This window comes from Pongo abelii, chromosome 10 (assembly GCF_028885655.2).
Source record: "Pongo abelii isolate AG06213 chromosome 10, NHGRI_mPonAbe1-v2.0_pri, whole genome shotgun sequence".
In the NCBI taxonomy this organism is placed as follows: Eukaryota; Metazoa; Chordata; class Mammalia; order Primates; family Hominidae; genus Pongo; species Pongo abelii.
The window spans coordinates 107,690,170-107,713,810 of record NC_071995.2 but is presented as its reverse complement, the minus strand read 5'-3'; the positions used below and the strand labels follow the sequence as shown (position 1 = coordinate 107,713,810).

Genomic DNA, 23,641 nt, shown 5'->3' with positions numbered 1-23,641 from the left:
CCTCAAAAAATGAAACATAGAATAACCCTTTTATCCAGTAATTCCTCTTATGGGTCTATATCTAAAATAAGTGAAAGCAGGAACTCAGATATTTGTACACTCATGTTCATTACAGCATTATTCACAATAACCAAAACATGGAAACAACCTGTCCATCAACAGATGAATGGATCAGCAAAATGTGGTCTGTCCATGCAATGGAATATTATTCAGCCTTAAAAAGGAGGGAAGTTCTGCAATGTGCTGCAACATTGGATGAGCCTTGAAGACATTATGCTAAGGGAAATAAGCCAGACACAAAAGGAAAATTACTGTATGATTTCACTTATCTGAGATCCCTAGAAGAGTCAAATTCATAGAGACAGAAAGTAGATTGGTGCTTGTCAGGGCTGAGTAGGGGAAGATGGAGCATTGATTTCTATGGGTACAGAGTTTCAGGTGAAACTTAATGTCACTGAATTGTACACTTATAATGGTTAAAATGGCAAATTTTATATTTTAATATGGCATGTATATTTTACCACAATAAAAAAAGAATCTCTGTTTCATGATTTTCTTCTAGGACACCTGACTTACGGCACAACTATTACACCAATGTATAGAAGAGGTAAACTGAGGCTCAGAGTGACTATGTGTTTGTCTTATCCAGTGGGGATAATAATAGTCTCCACCTCTCAAGTTTACTCTGAGGATTAAATCAAATAATGATGCCTATAAAGACCCCCCCTCCCCGATCAAAGAAGAGCATTGGCGACAGAGTGAGAACCTGCATCTCATGGTATCTCATTGTGATTTTGATTTGCATTTTCTGTGATTTTGATTTGCATATTGAGCAACTTATTATGTGCCTATTGGCCCTTTGCATGTCTTCTTTGGAGAAATGTCTGTTGAAGTCCTTTGCCTATTTTAAAATGTGAAATACCTATGAAGATGGGAGCGATGGAGACAGGATGGCTTCAACTGAACTAGGGACAAATGTTGGCGATTTCACATGGGTCAACCTAATAGTCATGTCTAATCCTTTAGTTAAACAGCAGAAACAAAGATATTTCTCTCATTGTTATGTATGTAATTTTATATGCTTGAAATGTCTCAAAATAAAATATCTTTATTAAAAAATATAGTAAATGGGAAGCAATGGAAGAATTTGAAGAGGTGTTACCCTCTCATTGGCCAGGAATACAATGTTTTAAGCCAGATAAACCTGTGGTTGAATCCCGGCTCCATGCCTGTTTAGTTATGGGACTGTGGGCAAGCCATGTGACTTCTAGGACCTCAGTGTTCTTGTCTGTAAAACGGTGATAATAATACGAACTTCAGAGTGGTGCTATGCAGATCGAGTGCACAGAAAACAGCTGGAACTTGCACAGAGCACAAACTTGATTCTATTAGACGTGACTGTGGTAGAGGGGGTGAAATGTTAGCACCAAGCTTCAAACCCCGCCAGTCTGTCTGCCAACCCTGTGCTGGGCCCTGCATTTCCAGCCAAGACGAGCCTGACAGCTCAGGTTTTCCAAGCCCAGCCTTGCCAAGGAGTGGAGTTTCAGGTGTTTACAGAATTACTGTGATTTAATCTGTCTTTTTTCTTCTAGAACTTCACAAGCAGGGTATGTTCCCTGTGCTTCTGAAATCCAGAGATTTACCCTTTCTATGCCAGTGCGACAGTTACTCTTTGGTGAAATACATGGAATGATGCAATCGTTAATAATAATAGCAGTATTTTGAACTTAAATATTTCTCTTTTTTTTACCTTTTAAAAACATGGATCAAATGTGTACTCCGTCTGCTCATATACTGCCTCTGCTATTCATGCCCATGTAACTTCAGACTTTTTTATTTATTTTATTTTTTTTTTAAACAAATAAAATCCTAGGATCTTGCTCTGTCACCCAGGCTGGAGGGAGTGGTGCAATCTTGGCTCACTGCATCCTCCACCTCCTGGGCTCAAGCAATCCTCCCACCTCAGCTTCCCAAGTAGCTGGGACCACAGGCGCATGCCACCATGCCTGGCTAATTTTTGTATTTTTTGTAGATATGGGGTTTTGCCATGTCACCCAGGCTTGTCTTAAACTACTGGACCTAAGTGACCCTTTCGCGCCAGCCTCCCAAAGCGTGGAGATTATAGGCATAAGTGACCATGCCCAGCCAGAATTTTTTATTTTCCTTTTCCTTTTCCTTTTATTTTTTCCTTCCTTCCTTCCTTTTTTATTTCTTTCTCTCTCTCTTTTTCTTTCTTTCTTCCTCTCTCTCTTTCTTTCTTTTCTTTGTTTCTTTCTTTTTATTTTTCAGATAGGGTCTCTCTCTGTTGCCCAGGCTGGAATGCAGTGGTATGATCACGGCTCACTGCAGCCTCAACCTTATGGGCTCAAGTGATCCTCCCACCTCAGCCTCCCAAGTAGCTGGGACTAAAGGCACGCACCACCATGTCCAGCTGATTTTTTTATTTTTTGTAGAGACGGCGTCTCACTATGTTGCCCAGGCTGGTCTTGAACTCCTGTGCCCAAGCAATCCTCCCTCCTCAGCCTCCCAAAGTGCTGGGATTACAGGCATGATCCACTGTACTCAGCACCCCAGACTTTCTTCAAAAAGTCTATGAGGACTCAAAGCTGTGATAGAAAGGACTTGCACATTCGGTAGCACTATCCCCTTGAGGGACTGTGAGGTCAGAACACATCTGTCTTTTCAGTGCTATAACCCCAAAACCCACCCTAGGGCTGGGAGACAGCAGGAATTTTGTGTTTGGGAGTGAGAAAATTGGAAGGAGACAGGTAATTTTGCCCCTGAGTCCCAGATGAAGAAACTACTGCCCAGAAAAATCAAAGCTTCTTGCAGAGGAACAAGAAACAGCATAGTTTGAAGGAACATATTGCATAAGAGTGGGGTCCATGGGGTCTCAAACTCAAATGCCTACAGGGCCCGACAAATGGGTCCACGTGCCAAGTGAGAGGAACACAGAGCAAGTGCAAGGATAACTAGCAAAAGACCCTTAGGGCTGGAGATAATGAGACAATGGTCAACTGTGGAGTGCATGACCCATCTAAAACAGGGGTTGGGGTGGGCCGGGGACCACCACTGCCCAGACCTAGCACAATTCCAATGCAGGAATGTGGGCTCCAGACAGCGAGATATTCTACTTTTTCAAGAGACATTGGGATTCTGGCTTTTTATGTGAATTTTCCCAATTTTAAAATTTTGGCACCAGGCGTGGTAGCTCACACCTGTAATCCCAGCACTTTGGGAGGCTGAGGAGGGAGGATCACTTGAGCTCAGGAGTTTGAGACAAGTCTGGGCAACATAGTGAAACCTTGTCTCTATTCTAAAAAATGGCATCCACTTTAAACTTTTAGAAATATGGTGTGAGCAACTTTTTGTGGGCCTAACGTGACCTTTAGATGACCAAAATGTTAGATATAGACAGATGAGTCTAAAATCTGAAACAAATGTACTCACAAACAGTATTCTGGCCTAAAACAAAGATATCCTCAATTACATAACCTACTTTGTCAATAGGAAACCCTGGAATTGGGCAGTGCCCAATCTGCTCAACTGTACATGGAAGTCCTGATATTACAACTCTTGAAGTTATGACTCTCCTCAACCCCAGTCCAACTCAATAGAAATGCTAACCCCCATCCATCAACTCTCCAAACCATGAGAAGAAGTCTTTCACCTGTCTTGGTCACTAGAGCTGTGCAGCAAGGCCGTTTGGGGGAAGCTTTAGCCATCTTGACCAGATTTGTTCTGTTCTCTAGGGTTGTGAAATTCCGTCGCACAGGCGAGAGTGCAAGGTCAGAGGACGACACGGCTTCCGGAGAGCATGAAGTCCAGATTGAAGGGGTCCGCGTGGGCCTAGAGGCTGTGGAGCTGGATGATGGGGCAGCTGTGCCCAAGGAGTTTGCCAATCCCACCGATGGTGAGAGGGTCCTGCAGTTGGGGAATCAGCCTGGGCCACGGTCAAGGTTGCCTATCCAGCAGGCAATTTCAGAGGGGTATTGTGAAGGGGCAGTTGGGAGAGCCCAGAGGGCCAAGGGGTGGAGCTGGAAGTGGGGGCTGAGGCTACATAGCTTACTTCAGCAGGCAAAGTTACATCACAATCCCTGCCAGTCAGCATCAATGCACAACACTTGGCTGAGGATGGCAGTAACAATGATGATGATGATGATGACAAAGATGATGATGGTGATGATGATGGTGGTGGTGATGATGGTGACAATGACGATGATGGTGATGATCATGATAGTAATGATGATGATGGTGAGGATGATGGTGATAATGGCGATGATTATGGTGATGGTGATGATCATAGTGATGAAGACTGTGATGATAAAGATGGCAATGGTGATGATGGTGATGATGACGATGGTGATGGTGATGATGGTGATAGTGATGATTACAGTGATTATGATGATGGTGATCATGATAATGGTGATGATGGTGATGGTGATGATGGTGTTGATGATGATGATATGATGACGGTGGTGATGATGATGATGGTGACAATGATGATGATGGTGATAGTGGTGATTATGGTGATGATGACAGTGATCATGATGGTGATGGTGATGATGATGATAGTGATGAAAGATGATGATAAGGATGGCAATGGTGATGATAATGATGATGATGATGGTGGTGATGATGATGATAGTGATGATGGTGGTGATGATGATAGTGATGATGATGATGATGATGATGGTGACGATGATGATGATGGTGATAGTGATGATGACAGTGGTGATAATAATGGTGTTCATGATGATGATGGTGGTGATGATGATGATAGTGATGAAGATGGTGGTGATAAGGATGGCAATGGTGATGATAGTGATGATGATGATATGAAGATGGTGAAGATGATGGTGATGATGATGATGGTGATGATGATGAAAATGACGGTGGTGGTGTTGATGATGATGATTGTGGTGATAATGATGGTGATAGTGATGATTATGGTGATGATGAAGATGATGGTGATCATGACGATGATAGGATGAAGATCGTGATGATAAAGTTGGCAATGATGATGATGATAGTGATGATGATGATGAAGATGGTGGTTATGATGGTGATGATGATGATGAAGATGGTGGTTATGATGGTGATGATGATAGCGATATGATGATGAAGATGGTGGTTATTATGGTGATGATGATGGTGATGATGATGATGAAGATGGTGGTTATGATGGTGATGATGATAGCGATATGATGATGAAGATGGTGGTTATGATGGTGATGATGATAGCGATATGATGATGAAGATGGTGGTTATTATGGTGATGATGATGGTGATGATGATGATGAAGATGGTGGTTATGATGGTGATGATGATAGCGATATGATGATGAAGATGGTGGTTATTATGGTGATGATGATGGTGATGATGATGATGAAGATGGTGGTTATGATGGTGATGATGATGGTGATGATGATGATGAAGATGGTGGTTATGATGGTGATGATGATAGCGATATGATGATGAAGATGGTGGTTATGATGGTGATGATGATGGTGATGATGATGATGAAGATGGTGGTTATGATGGTGATGATGATAGTGATGATGATGGTGGTGATGATGATGATGGTGGTGATGATGATAGTGATGATGATGTGGTGATGATGATGATGGTAGTGATGGTGGCATTGATGATGAAGATGATGATGGTGGTGATGATGATGAAGATGATGGCAGTGGTGGTGATGATGGTGATGATAGTGGTGGTGATGCTGATAGTGAAGACGATGGTGATAGTGATGACAGTGGGGATGACAGTATAATGACAATGGTGGTGATGATGTTGGTTATGATGATAGTGTGACAGTAATGGTGACACTGATGATGGTATGGGAGTAGCTAACATTGGCTGAGGCTTTATTATGTGCCAGGCACTGCTCTAACCAGTTTACATGTTTTATCCATCTAATTCTCACAACAGTTCCAATTGGATCTATTACCAACATCTTCCCCATTTTGCAGGTGAGGAAACTGAAGCACAGAAGGGTTAAGTATCTTGCTGAGGGTTATACAGCTAGGAATTAGCCAATTTGGATTTACGCCCAGGCAATCTGGCCTGAGAGACCACATTCTTACCCACGACCTTGTGCTGCCTCTGAGGCGGTGCTGTGGGACCTGGTCTCCAGCTTCCCTTGCTTCTTGATGCTGATGGATGAAAACATTCTATGCATTCCTGAAAAGCCTCAGATTCCAAATCTAAGAGAGGACTAATGACTTGAATGCAAGACCTATTGTTGGCAGAGATAAGGTGGCAATGACAGGGGATGGAGGGAAGCTGAGGCTTTACTCTCAGGCTGATCTGGGCTCTACTCCCAACTCTGTGAAACACAGGGCAAGTCCATATCCTCCTCTGTAAAATGGGGCTAATACTAGGCCTTAACTCATAGGATTGTGATGGGGATTAAATGAAATAATGCACATCTAGCTTTTGGCACAGTGCCTTGCAGGTAGTGAGCACTCAGTAAATGCCCCACAATAGTGTTACTACTGTTCTTCTTGTGGATGATATTTTTTGCTGGAGGAAACCACAACCTGCTAATGTGATCAACACCAGTTCACACTTCTGGAGAAAATTATGATTGATATGCAAGGCCCATGGTTGAAATTCCAAAAAGATGACACCTCCCAGCAGGGGCTGGTGAGATCCTCAGAGGTCACCCACGGGGCCACCCAGCATCCTCCTTTAGTATTTTTATTTTTTTCAGATGGAAACTCACTCTGTCACCCAGGCTGGAGTGCAGTGGTGCAGTCTCAGCTCACTGCAACCTCTGCCTCCTGGGTTCAAGCGATTCTCCTGCCTCAGCCTCCTGAGTAGCTGGGACTACAGGCATGTGCCACCACACCTGGCTAATTTTTGTATTTCTAGTAGAGAGGGGGTTTCGCCATGTTGGCCAGGATGGTGTCAAACTCCTGGCCTCAGATGATCTGCTCGCCTTGGCCTCCCAAAGTGTTGAGATTTCAGGTGTGAGCCACCATGCCTGGCTGTATTTTTATTTTTTAATTAACTATTCATTTTGGAATTATTTTAGCTTTACAAAAAAATTGCAGATATAGTATAGACATTTCTCACATACCCTTTATCCAGCCTCCCCTAATGTTAACAACTAAACTAAAAAAATTAACGTTGGTGTGCTACTATTAGCTCAACTCCAGACTTTATTTGGATTTCACCAGTCATTGCAGTTGTGCTATTCCCAGATACAATCCAGCATAACATATTGGGTTTAGTGTTTTAGTTTAGTTTAGTTTTGTTTTTTGGATTTTTTTTATTTTGAGACAGAATCTTACTCTGTCACCCAGGCTGGAGTGCAGTGGCATGATCACAGCTCACTGCAACCTTGAAACCTCCCTGGCTCAAGTCATCCTCCTCCCTGAGCCTCCCAGGTAGCTAGGACCATAGGCGTGAGCCACCAGTCACAGCTACTTTTTAAAAATATTTTTAGTAGAGATGGGGTCTCACTATGCTGCCCAGGCTGCTCTCAAACTCCAGGTCTCAAGTGATCCTCCTGCCTCAGCCTCCCAAAGTGCTGGGATTACAGGCATGAGCCCCAGCATCTGGCCGTCTTTTAGTATGTTTCAAAAACACTTATTAGCTTATAAATTTTATCTGTGTTCTTTCTGAGCATAAAAATAATACTTGTTTATTTGGAAAGCATTCAGACATTAAAGAAATTCTCAAAGTAGGCAAGTGAGTGTTGTTTTCAAAGATGAGCCTGGTAAGCAGTTTCTAAGACATCGGCTCAGTCTTACTTCCCCTGCTTGGCACACACACACGTATATACATTTTATCACAAAGACAGCTCCTCTGGTACATACCTCTCCACAACTTTTGCTTTTCACTTAACAATATAGTGTGCACATCTTTCCATCGGAGTGCAGATGGAATTGTGCCTTTCAAAAGTATTTCAGGCCGGGCATGGTGGCTTACATTGGTAATCCTAACACTTTGGGGGGCTGAGGTGGGAAGACAGCTTGAGCTCAGGAGTTCAAGACCAGCCTGGGCAACATAGTGAGACCTCATCTCTACAAAAAATAGAAAAAAATTAGCTGGGCATGGTGGCATGTGCCTGTAGTCCCAGCTACTTGGGAGGCTGAGGCAGGAGGATGACTTGAGCCCAGGAGATCGAGGCTGCAGTGAGCTATGATTGTACCACTGAGCTCCAGCCTGGGCAACAGAGTGAGACACTGTCTCAAAACAAAAACAAAATAAAGAAGTATTTCTTTTTTTTCTGGCCATGGAAGTAATACATTGTAAAACGAAGAAAGTTAATTCTCATATAATTTTTTCCTTCCTCCCTCTGACAACAAACAAATTAAACCATAATTCAAAGCCTTGTACATATTCTATGGATAGATACATGTGCATATATATACACCCACATGCGTACATTTCCAAGAATAGGACCATGCTAAATACCTTGTTGTCGATCTTGTTTTGTCTTTAAACATTAATTAACAATATACTTTGTGTATCTTTCTATATCTGCACATTCTTGTTAACAGTTGGGTCATATTTCATAATGTGGATATTTAATAATTTATATATGTATAATATCTACTTAATAATTTATTTAGCCAACCCCTGTTGATGGACATTCTGGGTTTTTCTGTTTCTCCCGTTGTAAGTAATGCTGCAGCTGTAGGATATCACTTCACACTGGAATATTTTTCTAGGATAAGTTCTAAAAGCAGCATGTGCTGTGTTTAGTTAGCTTGGCTGGGGACCACCCCAAAAACCCCACACTAGGACAACTGCAAGGTGCACTGATTCCTTCCTTCTGTCTCCCTTTCTGCTTCCCAGATACTTTCATGGTGGAAGATGCGGTGGAAGCCATTGGCTTTGGAAAATTTCAGTGGAAGCTGTCTGTTCTCACTGGCTTGGCTTGGGCAAGTATTTTTGGGGGGCAGTGGCTCAGCCTCCAAGAAACCCCCATGCTGCTCAGCTGGGTTTCCATGGTCTACAAGGAAGGACACAGTTCTTTCCACATGGAGCCTTTGCTTGAATTCCAATCAACAAAATTTATGAGGCGTGATAAGTGGTGATAACGAGGTCTGTGCTTGAGGAGAGCTGGGTGTGGTTGGCAGTTGCCCCCAAGGAGGAGTTGAACTTTCTAGCTAATTAGGTGGCTTTCAACTCTTTGGGCTCAGGGCTACTATGAGATTATGATGTCAGCTGTAGAGCTCTCCCTAGAAAAGCATGCATAGATTAGATATGTGCCTTCTGCTTCAAGACTTTCATGATCCCTCATTCAATCCCCTAGCTATGGCAAACAGCACAGCCAAACCTTTAATATACTTGAAATTAATTTTTGTGAATGGGAGGAGATGGTGATCTAACTACATATTTTTCCAAATGGATCATCAATTTCCCCACAACATTTCCCCTCCTAATTGGAAAAGCTGCCTTTATGGTATACCAAATTCCCATGGCCACATGGGCGTGCTTCTAGATTCCATGTCTGTCCTAGTCTGTCTAGTCTCGTGAAGGTACATGATGTTTAATTGCTAGGGATTCTGAGTCGTTTTAATGTATTAAAAGGTCACACTTGTTAACTATACTGACAATTATATCCTATTCTACATGAACAAATGACCTATAAGCCAAAGACAAGCTAGTCTTAATTGCACTAAAAAGATCATTGTCTCTCTGCCGCTATAAAAATGTTTTTTTCTCAGATTTTAGAAATACGTTTTCCCACTTTGTTTGTGATATGCCCATATTTTTTAAAACATAAAAAAACACACACAAAAATAACATAAAATGTCTGTTTGTCTATTCCTGCAATGGTAATGCATGGTTTTAACTGCTGGAGCTTTGAGTGTGGTTTGATGTGCAGCAGGGCACTTGGCAGTGGGTAGAGAGGGGTGTGCTACAGTCTCTGTCTCTGGGGTTGTGGACTTGGCCAGCCTTCCCTAGCACCAAGCAGCATCCTGGCCTCATGATGTCTCCGTCCTCTCTGCAGATGGCTGATGCCATGGAGATGATGATCCTCAGCATCCTGGCGCCACAGCTGCATTGCGAGTGGAGGCTCCCAAGCTGGCAGGTGGCATTGCTGACCTCGGTAGGCAGCCCAGCAGCTCCCTCCTGTTGCATACAGTTCTACTCCCCTGGGGTGTCCTGTGGGATATCTCTCTTCTCCTGCTGCTGAAGGTTCAGCAGAAAAGAATTAAGCCCTGATGGAAACACTGTCCCATCTCCACCTCACATATCCTAGCAGGTTTACAGCCAACTCTACTTCACCTGGAGGTCCAGCTACTTGGGAGGGTGTCCCAGGCATCCTGTTCTATTGCTAGGAGCTTGAAACCCACCTGTGCATATCACTTAAACTCTATATGCCTGTTTTCTTGGCTGCAAACAGGAGGTGCCAATCCCCACATCCCTAGGATTATTTGAGAACTGGAAACAACACAGTGTTTCCATAGAGTAGGTAGCATAGAGTAGGTGTTCAATAAATTGGAGCTATTGCTCCCTGGAATTAAGGCTTGAAGGAGGAGGCTGCAGAACCCTCACTTTTTGTCAGGGAGATATCAGCAGCAACCTCTTAAAAGAGAGGAATGGGCTGGGCGCAGTAGCTCACGCCTGTAATCCCAGCACTTTGGGAGGCCGAGGTGCGTGGACCACCTGAGGTCAGGAGTTCGAGACCAGTCTGACCAATATGGTGAAACCCCATCTCTACTAAAAATACAAAAATTAGCAGGGTGTGGTGGCGGGCACCTGTAATCCCAGCTACTCGGGAGGCTGAGACAGGAGAATTGCTTGAATCCGGGAGGCAGAAGTTGCAGTGAGCTGAGATTGCGCCATTGCACTCCGGCCTGGGTGACAGAGCAGGACTCCACCTCAAATTAAAAAAAAAAAAAAAAGAGAGAGAGAGAGAGAGAGGAATGGCCAGGCTGGATAAGAGGATAATAATGATAATCACAAAAGCTAATACTTACAGAGCATTTACTGTGCAAAGGCCTTTACCTACATTGCATACAATATATGCATAATGTACATGTGCTCTTTAATCCTCACAGACCTATGAGCTAGGCGCTATGGTTAGTTGAGCAAGATGAGGCACAGAGAGGTTAATCACTTGCTCAAGGTCTGTGATCTCCATCAGTGATGGAGTCATTGCCAATTCAGGATGCCTCCCAGAATGTTGTTTTTTGTAGATAACTTCTGGAATGGCCTGAGTGCCTTCCACACAGCATGGCCCAGTCTGATATTAGCAATAAGGTTGTGAAGCTCAGTGGGAAGAATTTCATGGCACATACACCTGTGTTTTTGTGGTTTAGTCATCTCCAGAAGTGTGACCTTGAGTGAGGCACTTGATGGCTGTATTTTGTGGCCTGCAAAATGGGGGTGATAATGCCTGTTTTTCTGTGTATTTTGTTAAATACACACAGCCCCTAGTACACACCAGGGGCTGAGTCCATGATACTTGTTTTTTATATTTCTCCTTCTCACCGATATCTCCTAAAGAGTAACTGCAGGCTTGTCGCGGTAGCTGACGCCTGTAATCCCAGCAGTTTGGGGGGCTGAGGCGGGCGGATCACTTGAGGCCAGGAGTTCAAGACAAGGCTGGCCAACTTGGTGAAACCCCATCTCTACCAAAAATACAAAAATTGACTGGGCATGGTGGCGCGTCCCATAATCCTAGCTACTCAGAAGGCTGAGGCAGGAGAATCACTCGAACCCGGGAGGCTGAGTTTGCAGAGAGCCGAGATTTCATCACTCCACTCCAGCCTGGGTGACAGAGTGAGACTCCATCTCAAATAACAATAATAATAATAATAACTGCAGGTCTGTGTTTTTGCAATGTAGGGCCTTTCTAGTCTGTTGCCATTGGATTATGACAACCACAATTTACTGAGCACTTATTTTGGGCCAGGCTAATGGTTTTGCGTACATTACCTCTTTAACCTTCTCAAGCCTGTGAAAGAGGTGCTTTTATTACTGTCACTTCTACAGATAAGGAAACTGAGGCTTAGAGAGGGGCATTGACTTGCCCAAGCTCAGACAGCCTGTAAGAGGCAGAATTGAAAGCCAGGCCTGGCAGGCTCAGAGCCCCTGCCTCGGGCTACTTGCTTGTGGTATGAGGTTTAGACTTGTGGGCTAGGTAGAGCCATTAAGTCTCATGGGTAAATTTTCTAAGGAAAAGTCAGAGTCCTGCAGGAGTTGGAGACATAAAGTACCCAAGGAGGATATTACAGATGCACATTGTTGCTGCAGGAAATACTGTGCAAGAATACCGTAATTATTATGATATAGAAGCAGTGCTTCGCTGTGCCAGAATCTCTCCTTCTGGGGAAAATGGGTATTTTGAGGGATATTTAACTCTTTGAGGATGTAAGAATATCACTCAGCACATAACAAAGGCAACACTTTATACCAAGACAGTAATCTTCAAACATGTTTTTTCAAGGTTAATCTAGAAAAGAATTAAATAAAAACCATGTAGAATCCAGGACTGTCACATGTTTTTACATTGACATGAAATTTTTAAAATCGTAGGTTGCAGATGATACCATTGCCAGTGTACTGAAATATAAAAATCAAAACAAAATTATCATATCACTTTTTAAAATGTGTCTAGTAAAATGGAAAAATGGAAATACTTACCTGATATCTACCATCATTTGTTTTAAAATTACATGAACCAGCTCTTTAGAGGAATTTGGAAATTTTGCATTGTTTTTTTCTTGGAACTGATATTTTCATTCATTTCTCCATATAATTTTATCTTAATGTATTTTTTTTTTTTTGAAATAGGGTCTCTCTGTGTTGCCCAGGCTGGAGTATAGTGGCGTGATTTTGTCTCACTGCAACCTTCACCTTCTAAGTTCAAGCCATCCTCCCATCCCAGCCTCCTGGGCAGCTGGGACCAAAGACACACGCCACCATGCCCAGCTAATTTTTTTACTTTTAGTAGAGACGGAGTTTCACCACGTTGCCCAGGCTGGCCTAATGTAATATTATTTTGCTTGAAAGGATCACATTCATTACCCTATTATAATTCTCTGTGACAGAATACATACATTCTAAATTATTAGTTTTAATTCTCTGAGATGAGAAGGCTCTAAGCACTAAAATTTTTCTCCTGCACTGACTTATCATTATAATTTTTAGTAGTACACAATAGACCACAACAACAACATATAATTTTGATGAATAATTGTTAATCATCAGCAAGGTTTTATTGGAAATGTATCCCTTAATGAGTGGTGTGGAATGTTTCCCAAATATTTTATGTATTCCTGAATGATTATTGCTAAAGTGAGACAGGGTTCAGCACCAGGTCTGTTCCTATTTGTCACTTTTCCTGAATGACTATGTATATGAAAAGCTTTGTTCACATAAAAAAAAGTTTTGAGGAACTGAAGGAGTTTTGTTAGAACTCAATACACTGATGCCACTTGATTTTTTTAAAACACTCTCCAAATTGCGTGTGCCAAAGAGCACACAGCTTTCATTTCTGAAAAATTATGTTCCATGACCTAACTTGCCGACAGCTTGATTAGACTGTTCTTCAATTCTGTTGAAAGTAATAATAAAGGTATTGGAAACCAGATGACTTGCAAAAGTCATCTGTAAGTGCATCATCAGTGCCCCTTCTGAGGCACCCTGAAGGGTTTACATTGAAAAGCAATGCCTTGGTCAGACTGGCCTAGAGAGGCGTGGCTGAGAAAGAGGGGGTCAGGCAGGAAATGGAGAAGAAGACCGCTAACTCGTTCTTCAGAAAGAGTCTGTAGGGAAGTTGTAAACTTGGAAATGAATTCCCTTAAAATGATCCATTTGGGCCAGGTGCGGTGGCTCATGCCTGTAATCCCAGCACTGTGGGAGGCAGAGGTGGAAGGATCCCTTGAAGCAAGGAGTTAGAGACCAACCTGGACAACGAAGTGAGAGCCTGTCTCTACTAAATAAATAAATAAATAAAATTAGCTAGGCATGGTGGTGCACACCTGTAGTCTCCACTACTCACGAGGCTGATGTGAGAGGATCACTTGAGCCCAGGAGGTTGAGGCTGCAGTGAACTGTGACCATACCACTGCACTCCAGCCTGGGTGACAGAGCAAGATCCTGTCTAAACAAACAAACAAACAAATAAATAAATTATACATACATAAACTGTGTCTGCTTCTCCCTTGGAACGCTTCTGTGTACCATCCCCACTCCCCGCCCTTGGACATGCCACAAGAAATGCTTTTTGGGTCAGACCAAACTGAATCTGTGCCCTCCCCTTTCTGGCCCTCAGTTGCCTTATCTGTGTAATGGGGAGAATAGAAGCACCCACCAAGTAGGGCTACTGCGAGGATGCAGTAAGATGTGTGCATAAAGCCTTCAGCATGGTGTCTGGCACTTGGAGAGGGAAGAGCATGGTGATATGGCGCCAGTCAGCCTGCTTGGGCTTAAGACTTGCCTCTACTCTCTCCTTTCAGGGAGGCGGAGCAGGTTTCCTAACCTATCTGAGCCTCAGCTCCCCATTCTGTCATATGACTAGGATCATTCAAACCTCACCAGCTGTTATTCCAAGGATTAACAATGTAGCAATGACTTGGCCTCCCACACAATGAGTGGCTTCTCTTACTAGTAGTTTATAGCTCCCATGCCAGCCTCCTGTGTGCCAACCTCTACCTTGCAGCCCTTGGTATTTTCTCAGCAGTAGGGCAAGTGTTTCTTTGGGATGGTGTGAAACTTGTCAAAAGCTAGTTCTGGAGCCAGAATGCCTGATTCCAGTGCAGGCTGCACCACTTAACACCTCTGTGACACTGGTCCTGCAATTGCCTCTCTCTCTGAGTCTCAGTTCCCTCATCTGTAAAATGGGGATAATAATAGCACCCTCCCCGTGGGATTGTTGGGAAGCTTGCGGGAAGCACTTAGTGTTTGCCCCTTGGCAGGCTCTCAGTGAATGTTAGATCATTGCTGTTACCTAGAGGGTGACATCACCACTTCTGTTTGTTGTTCCCTTTCTGTGCAATGATCCACGTCCTCTGTCTAATGACAACTGTCTTTCCCCCCACAGGTGGTCTTTGTAGGCATGATGTCCAGCTCCACGCTCTGGGGAAATATCTCAGACCAGTACGGCAGGAAAACAGTAAGGCAAACTTACTCTTCTAAACGCATGTCCTCTGGGTTGTCTTGGTGATAGTCTGGACAAGTAGCAAACCCGTTCTGCATTAGCCATTGGGAGGCCTAATGAGGATGATGTTGAAGTACAGTGAGAAGACATTGCTGTAAGGCTGCTGTGGACTCTCTTCCAAGCACACATTCCTAGTGGGGCCCAAGCATATACATTTCAGAATCTAGACAATCAGTGCCTACTCAGATCCCCTGGACTGGAACCATTTCCTCATTACCCCTGGCTGGGGCAGTCAAGGCATAGTAGACAAAGACATTGATTCTCTTGCCCTAAAGAGAGCCATTTCTCAAATTTTGGGTTTTTTGTTTTTCTTTTTGTTTGAGACAGGGTCTTGCTGGAGTGCAGTGGCACACTCTCAGCTCACAGTAGCCTCAACCTCCCAGGCTCAAGCAATCCTCCCACCTTAGCCCTCCAAGCAGCTGGGACTACAAGCGTGCACCAATACACCCGGCTCATTTTTGTACTTTTTGTAGAAATGGGGTTTCACCATATTGCCCAGGCTGGTCTCAAATTCCTGGCCTCAAGTGATCCCCCTGCCTTGGCCTCCCCACAGCGCTGGGATTACAGACATGAGCCACTGCACCCAAAAAGCCATTTCTCAATCCCAGCAGGACTGAGCTCCAGTGTCTGCTGTGGGAACCTGTTCATGAGGACACCCTGAATTACCTTCCTTCCCTTCCCTGTCTCACTTCTCCACTCCCCTACTGGAATCACTGCTCAAATAAACTATCTTTACTAGGATCCTTATCTTACAGCCAGCTTTTGGGAGAGCCCAGACATGATATGAAATGGATTTGCAAACAAGAAGGAAGAGGGAACTTACGGCCCAGGGCCTTGAAGTCAGATGGACCCAGGTTCAGTGTCAATTTTGCCACTACTGGCTGTGTGATCTTGGGCAAGCAAATTGACATTTTTTTTTTTTTTTTTTTTGAGCGGAGTCTTGCTCTGTTGCCCAGGCTGGAGTGCAATCGTGCAATCTTGGCTCACTGCAACCTCTGCCTCCTGGGTTCAAGTGATTCTCCTGCCTCAGCCACCCAAGTAGCTGGGATTATAGGCACCTGCCACCAAACCTGGCTAATTTTTGTATTTTTAGTACAGACGGGGTTTCACCATGTTGGCCAGGCTGGTCTCAAACTCCTGACCTCAAGTGATCCACCGGCCATGGCCTCCCAAAGTGCTGAGATTACAGGCATCAGCCACTGTGCTCAGCCAAATTGACCTCTTTGATCATCAATTTCCTAATACGTATAAAGAAGAAAATAACAGAACCTGTATTGGAGGGTTAATAGAGGTGAATTAGGGTTAATTGAGGTGTAAATCACTGTTTCTTTTGTTTTTTTGAGACAAGGTCTTGCTCTGTTGCCCGGGCTGGAGTGCAAAGGTGCAATCATAGCTAACTGCAGCCTTGACCTCCTGGGCTCAAGCAATCCTCCCACCTCAGCCTCCCAAGTAGCTGGGATAAGACTTGTGCCACCATGCCCAGCTAATTGTTTTTTTATTTTTTGTAGAGAGACAGGGCCTCACTATGTTGCCCAGGCTAGTCTCAAACTCCTGGCCTCAAGCAGTTCTCCCACCTCAGCCTCCCAAAGTGCTGGGATTACAGATGTGAGCCACTGTGTGAATCTCTTTGTACAATACCAGGCACATGCTAGGCACAGGACACATGTAAACTGAAATTCCAAGTATAGCATTTCTGACAAGACCCCGTGCAATGTCAATGCTGCTAGTCTTGGGACCATACTTTGAAAACAATTGGCTTAGACTAAGAATAACCTACTACTGGAGCTGGGAATGGGCTACCTGAACAAACCTAGAATTCTGTTAGGAAGGAAGAAGTGAGATCTGGATGCTGGGTAGCTAACAGGCAATCTCCACTACAACTAGCAAGTCATGGGCTGAAAATAAAATAGTGCGTTTTATAGCAGGCATGATGCAAAGTATGGTTCATGCATTAGCTCATCCAGTCCCCATAATAACCGTTGAAGTAGGTGCTATTATCACTCTGACTTGATAGAAGAGGAAACTGAGGCACAGAGAGTGGGCAACTTACCCAGGACCACACGGTTTGTGCATCACAGAGCCAGGTCTTGCTCATCCTAAGTCTAGAGCTCTGTCTTCACTGTGATGCCAGTGGCTTGAATCGGTAGGTGCCCCAGAAGCAGGTGATGGCTCAATGAATGAATGAACGTTCCAGCAATGCCATAGAGGATGCAGACTCCAGCTGCATCCCCTCTCACTGCTACTGTGCAGGAAACTTGGGCCAGCAGACACCTGGAAGATGGTGATCAGTATAACTGCCAAGAAATGGTGATCAATATAACTGCCAAGAATGTAACTCCAGAGGCAGCAGGCTGGAAACTAAATGCAGCCACGATGGGCCTTGGGGTCTTGGCTGGTGATGGGGCTGGAGACGGCAGTTGGAAAGGCCTCTCTGGGGCTCCCAAAGGAAATAAAAGCTGGTTATTACCCCCCTGTTAACCCAAGAAGGAATTACTCTGGTCTTCAGTGGCAGCTCCTTAGATTCTGCCCCCATCTGCTCTCCCACCCATTTCCTGTTTCTGGAGCATATGAGTGATGGCATAGTGATTTTCTGTTTGGAAGAATGAACAAGAGTTTAAGGACAGGAGAGAGGAAGGAAAGAAGGAAGGAAGGAAGGAAGGAAAGAAGGAAAGAGGAAGGAAGGAAGGAAAAAAAGGAGGGAAGGAAAGAAGAAGGGAGGGAGGGAGAAGGGACAGAGGGAGGGAAGGAAGAAAAAAAGGAAGGAAGTAAAGAGGGCCCAAGCGCGGTGGCTCGTGCCTGTAATCCCAGCACTTTGGGAGGCCGAACTGGAAGGATGACCTGAGGTCAGGAGTTTGAGACCAGCCTGACCAACATGGTGAAACCCCATCTCTACTAAAAATACAAAATTAGCCAGGCATGGTGGCTCATGCCTGTAAGCTACTCAGGAGCCGAGATCGCGCCATTGCACTCCAGCCTGGGCAACAAGAGTGAAAATTTGTCTCAGAAAAAAAAAAAAGAAAGAAAAGAAAAGGGGGAAAGAAGAAAGGAGAAAGAGAGAGAGGTAGGAAGGGAGGGGGAAAGGAAGAAAGGAAGGAGGTAGGGAGAGAGAGTGAGGAAGGGGGAGAAGGAAGAAAAAAGGAAGAAAGGAGGGAGGGAAGGAAGGAGAGAAGAAAAAACACCTCTGAAAATAAAATAGAGTCATTTTTGTTTTGGTGGAGCTGAGCAGCCGTTAAAAGAACCGTAAAGCTGTGGCTGTCTGAGGTTGAATCCAATGTTAATCTTTAAGCCTTTAAAATAATCAAAGGAGGCCAGGAGTGGTGTCTCATGCCTGTAATCCCAGCACTTTGGGAGGACAGATCACCTGAGCTCAGGAGTTAGAGACCAGCCTAGGCAACATGGCGAAACCCCATTTCTACAAAAAATACAAAACTTAGCCAGGCCCAGTGGAGTGCGCCTGTAGTGCCAGGTACTCAGGAGGCTGAGGCAGGAGAATTGCTTGAACCCAGGATGGGGAGGCTGCAGTGAGCCGAGATCATGCCACTACACTCCAGCCTGGGCAACAGAGCGAGACTCTGTCCGGAAAAAAAAAAAAATTCATTTATTTGTTCCTGAGACAAACATGCACAAACACACACACACACACACACACACACACACACACACACACACAGACAAACATGCACACACACACACACTTCAGGAATCCATAATGAGGAAATTTGCTGAACCCCAAATTCTGCTATCCAATTGCTGAATTATAAGGCAGTGAAGAATATGAGAGAAAATGAGTAAAAATACCTTAGCTTTGGGCTTTAATCCGACACTGCATGACTAAAGCAAGCCACTCCCCATCTAGGGCTGAAATTTCCTTATTTATATCAGAGGATGCTGGATTAGAAAACACAGATATTCATAGCTACCATTCATTGAATCCCCAAAATGAAAGAGCAGGTGGGTTTTGTCCCTGTGTCTGTTCTAATCATTTATTAGAGGATGCCAGAAACATGGATTTGAGGAGTCAGAAGGCTCAGTGGGATAGTGCTGTGATTGACTAGTGATGTCTGCCACAGGCCCAGGACTGAAGAGCTTGGAGGGGATTTAGTAAACTCCATGAGGAAAGGGGCTGCATTTGTTTTGTTCACTGAGTTGGCCCCAGAGCCTGACCTCCCTGGCTGAGAGTGCACACTCCATAAATACTTCTTGAGTGACTGAGCTGTGGTGGATGAGAACCAGACCTCCTTGTTTCCACTCTCTGTTACTTTCTTATCCTCTCCAGAGCAGCAACTGCCTTATCCTCTCCAGAGCAGCAACTGCCCGATGAATGTTCTTTGCTGACCTGGAAAGTCCACAATGCACAATGGTCATTCATGTAGGATCCCAACTTGCCTTGGAAGAGTATGTTTACTGTGCCACTAGGGGCAGTAATTCACTTGGTGTTCCCATATAGACATCTTCATGTTTGTGAAGGGCCTCAGAGGAGATTTTAAAGAGATTTACAGAGGGGTTTTCAGAAATGCCATTTACTGAATCTTGCAGATTGTAACCATATTTTGGCACCTTCCAAAATAGTAGTTCTCAGTGCAGGGCTGGGGGCACTTGGCAATGTCTAGAGACATTTTTGATTGCCACACCTTGGGGGAGGGGTGTGCTACTGGCTGGCATCCAGTGCATAGGGGCCAAGGAATCTGCTTCATAGCCCACAGTGCATGGGACAGCCCCCACCACAAAGAATGACCCAGTCCAAGATGTTGGCGGTGCTGAGGTTGAGAAACCAGGCTCTAGAAAACATGTGCAAACAATATCGCCAAGTTGCAGTGATGTGGCATCTGCTCTTCATGGTCTTTCTTCATCTCCTGGGCCTGCTCAGCCCTCATTTCTTTCTTTCTTTCTTTTTTTTTTTAAATTGAGACAAAGTCACGCTTTGTCGCCCAGGCTGGAGTGCAGTGCTGAGATCTTGGCTCACTGCAAGCTCTGTCTCCCGGGTTCAAGCGATTCTCCTGCTTTAGCCTCCCAAGTAGCTGGGACTACAGGCACGTGCCACCAGGCCCAGCTAATTTTTATATTTTTAGTAGAGACGGGGTTTCACCGTGTTAGCCAGGATGGTCTCCATCTCCTGACCTCATGATCTGCCCGCATCGGCCTCCCAAAGTGCTGGGATTATAGGAGTGAGCCACCATGCCCGGCCTCAGCCCTCATTTCAATATTTACCTAAGAAGCTCATTTTGACAAATGAAATAATGCAGTGTCATTGTGAAAAGCATGGGTTTTGAGGCCAGACTGCTTAGGTTCAAATCCCAGCTCCTCTACTTAAAGGCAAGCTATTCAACTTCTCTGTGTCTCAGTTTTCTCATCTGTAGGTGGGATAATAATAGCCTCTCCCATGGTGCTGTTATGAGAAGTAAATGGCCCTTGTACATAAAACTCTTGGCACAGAGAAAATTACATAAATGTCCATTATTATACCTATCATTTGCCAAGCTTGTGGTGCCCATAAATGGCAATGCCAGCATTGAAATGCAGGCACACCTGGCTCCAGGGTCCACATCTTTAACCCTGACCTTGGCTGCTAGGAGACATAACTGAATTATCCCTCAGAATTCAGTTGATTAGTTGAACATTCATCCATCCCAAATAGATGAAGCCCAGGAGGGCTGCCCATATGGTGTCCCGCCGGTTCTCCCAACCAGCTTGATAAATTCCATACCCAACCTGAAACCGGCCTGACCAGAGGGAAAGAGAAAGTGTCCCCAGATTGCAGAGCTTCCTCCTCCCCAGCATGGAATTCTGGCCCAACCTAAGGAAGGACAGATCAGACTCTAATTATAAAGCTTCCCCAGAATTCCCCCAGGAACACTGGGTAAGCCAGGCAGCTGGCAAGCCTTGGCAACCACCGAGAACCTCCTTGATCTGCCCTGGCTGAGCTATAAGGTTCCTGCTGGGGCGTTCACCATGTGATATTGTGCGGCATTCATATACGGGGTTAGGACTCAGTGAGCCACTTCGGTTCCTACAGAAGTTTTCTACCACCTGGGAGTTTGTGGCAGCCATGGAAATGTGAAGGAAACTGTAGGTGTGTGGTCTTGAAGACATGGAGATAAACGCATCCAGGTTTATATCACAGTGCACTCCTGTTGACTGAGGTGACCTTGGGCAAGATGCTTCACCTCTCTGAGCTTCAGTTTCCCCATCTGCAAAGTAGACTCCATAATAGGCACTTTAATGGGGGGATTAAATAAGAAAATATAGCCAGGTGTGGTGGCATGTGGCTGTGGTCCAGGCCACTTGGGGGCTGAGGTGAGAGGATCACTTGAGCCCAGGAGTTCAAGGATGTAGTGAGCTGTGATTGTGCCACTGCACTCCAGCCTGGGTGACAGAGCAAGATGTCATCTCTAAAGAAGGAAAGGAAAGGAAGGAAGGGAGGGAGGGAAGTGGGGGGAGGGAATGGAGGGAGGGAGGGAGGAAGGAAGGAAGGAAGGAAGAGAGGGAAAAAGTGTATAATACACTTAGAATATGGTATGGAGCGGTCACTATCTAGTTCAAAAGCTATTAGGTCTATCTTATCTTTAAGAAGGAAGTGGAGGTGCCTGGCAGGCGCTCGGACTCCCTCTGATGATCCTTGGGCCTCCTCGACCTGTGAATATTGTCTTTCGGTTGAACATGTTAGAGAATACCACAGGCCACATTTGGCCCACGAGCACCAGGCTTTCTAGGCTACAAGTTGCAAACCGGTAACCCATAGGACAAATATGGCCCCCTGATGTGTTTTATTTATCCCGCACAACGTTTTATAGGATATTGAATCAGTTGCCTCCATTTCAAAAATGACATCTTGCATAAAAATAAAGTTACGAGTGTTTTGGAAAATCAGGTAATCTGGAGGCCTGGAACCCACATTTTGTCATGGTATCTTTTGGCTAGAGTTGAACAGAGGCTGACACGACAGGGCAAGTTCTCTGTAATTCTGCCAGGCCCCCATCCTTGCTGTGTTACACTTGCATTGTGCATTTATGTTCTCTGTCAGAGGTAACAGGGAGCCATCAAAGACTCTAGAGGAAGGGAGTGGCTTATTCGAGGTTGGAAGTTCTGGCTCCAATTTTGGCACCACTAACTGATCTTCAGCAAATCGCTCAACTACTTGGGCCCTTGCTATGCTAATTTGTAAAGTAGACATGAAAATAACAAACTTTGTTCATAGGGCTGCTGTGAGGACCCAGTGTAATGATATGACAGTGGTTAATGAAATGCAAATGAAAGTTCCATGAAGTCAGAGACTCTGGCTGTCATGTTCCCTACGGTAGCCCAGGTCCTAGCAAACAGCAGGTGTTCAATATATGCATATTTTATGCATGAATGGATGAATAATATATATCAGTATCTTTAATGCTGGGTACACAGCATGTGTTCAACATGTGTTTATTGAATAAATGAATGAATGGGTGAAGAATATATGTCAGTGTCTGGTATACAGCAGGTGCTCAATACATGCTTATTGAATGAGCAAATTAATGAATGCATAATGTCTATGCATCTACCTTGGAGCCTTATACACAGGGGATGCTTAATAAATGTAAAAAGAAGGGACAGAGGGAAGGAGGAAATAAGGAAGGAAGGAGCTATCGATCTATAGAGGGCAGAACAGATATTAGACAGAACGACAGTCATAGTTAATGAGAAGCCCAAAGGCCCGTGAGACATGTCTGTGGAGTCCCAAACAAGCTCTTGGGTGGGGCTTGCTGGCAGTATCCCCTGCTTTTGTAATAGCCATGACAGGCCTTACACAGGGTTGCTGAGCCCTCATTCTGGGGCAGCTGGAAAGCCCTGGCATCAACAGACAAATGCAGAGCCAGCTGCAACCTGTTATGACCAAACAGGACAGATTAGTGTGTCTCTGCTGCCTGGCAGGGGGATAATACGGCTCCCAGCAGACCTTGAAGGAGGGTTAACTCCCATGCACTTGTCTCGGTGACTTCTTTTCTCCCGCTGATGCTAATTATGTCTTCTGTTTGATTCAAGACTCCTTGGATTCCAAGGAAGAAAGTCCCTATTAAGTTAGCTTAAGCCAAAAGAAAGGGATTAAATGTCTGTATGGCCAGTACCAATGTTACAGTCATGGATTTAGGAGTGCAAAAATGTTGCTTTATTATTATCATCACTTCCTAGACTTTAGTAAATCCTGTGCCACCTATTATCTTATGTACTTAATATCTTTCTTCTTTCTTTCTTTTTTTTGATTTAATTTTTGTAGACCAAGGGTCTCGCTATGTTGCCCAGATTGGTCTCAAACTCCCAGCCTCAAGTGATCCTTTTACCTCGAGCTCTCAAAGTGCTGGGATTACAGGCATGAGCCACCTTGCCCAGACCTTAATAACTTTCTTTATATCAAATTGCTTTTTAAAAATCAATCACCTGTAACATGGGGCTAATAAAAAAATTGTAATATATTTTTGGAAAGTGAAACTATACAGTCTTAATTGGAAGATCAATAACAATTGCCTTAAGTAG

General features: G+C 44.4%; 2 protein-coding genes across 2 annotated transcripts in view; one reads left to right on the top strand and one right to left on the bottom strand.

Moving 5' to 3' along the window:
* Positions 1-4,044, bottom strand: part of USP30 (ubiquitin specific peptidase 30) — a 99,824-nt gene extending 95,780 nt beyond the window's left edge. Inside the window, exon 1 of the mRNA XM_054528184.2 lies at positions 3,671-4,044. The gene's annotated coding sequence lies outside the window, so the exon portion shown is untranslated. The remainder of the gene's footprint in view (positions 1-3,670) is intronic.
* Positions 1-23,641, top strand: part of SVOP (SV2 related protein) — a gene marked incomplete at its 5' end in the record, with an annotated part of 105,011 nt that overhangs the window by 27,426 nt on the left and 53,944 nt on the right. Inside the window, 4 exon segments of the mRNA NM_001133213.1 lie at positions 3,753-3,913; positions 8,818-8,903; positions 9,980-10,078; positions 15,023-15,094. Coding sequence (NP_001126685.1) covers positions 3,753-3,913; positions 8,818-8,903; positions 9,980-10,078; positions 15,023-15,094 — 418 coding nt within the window.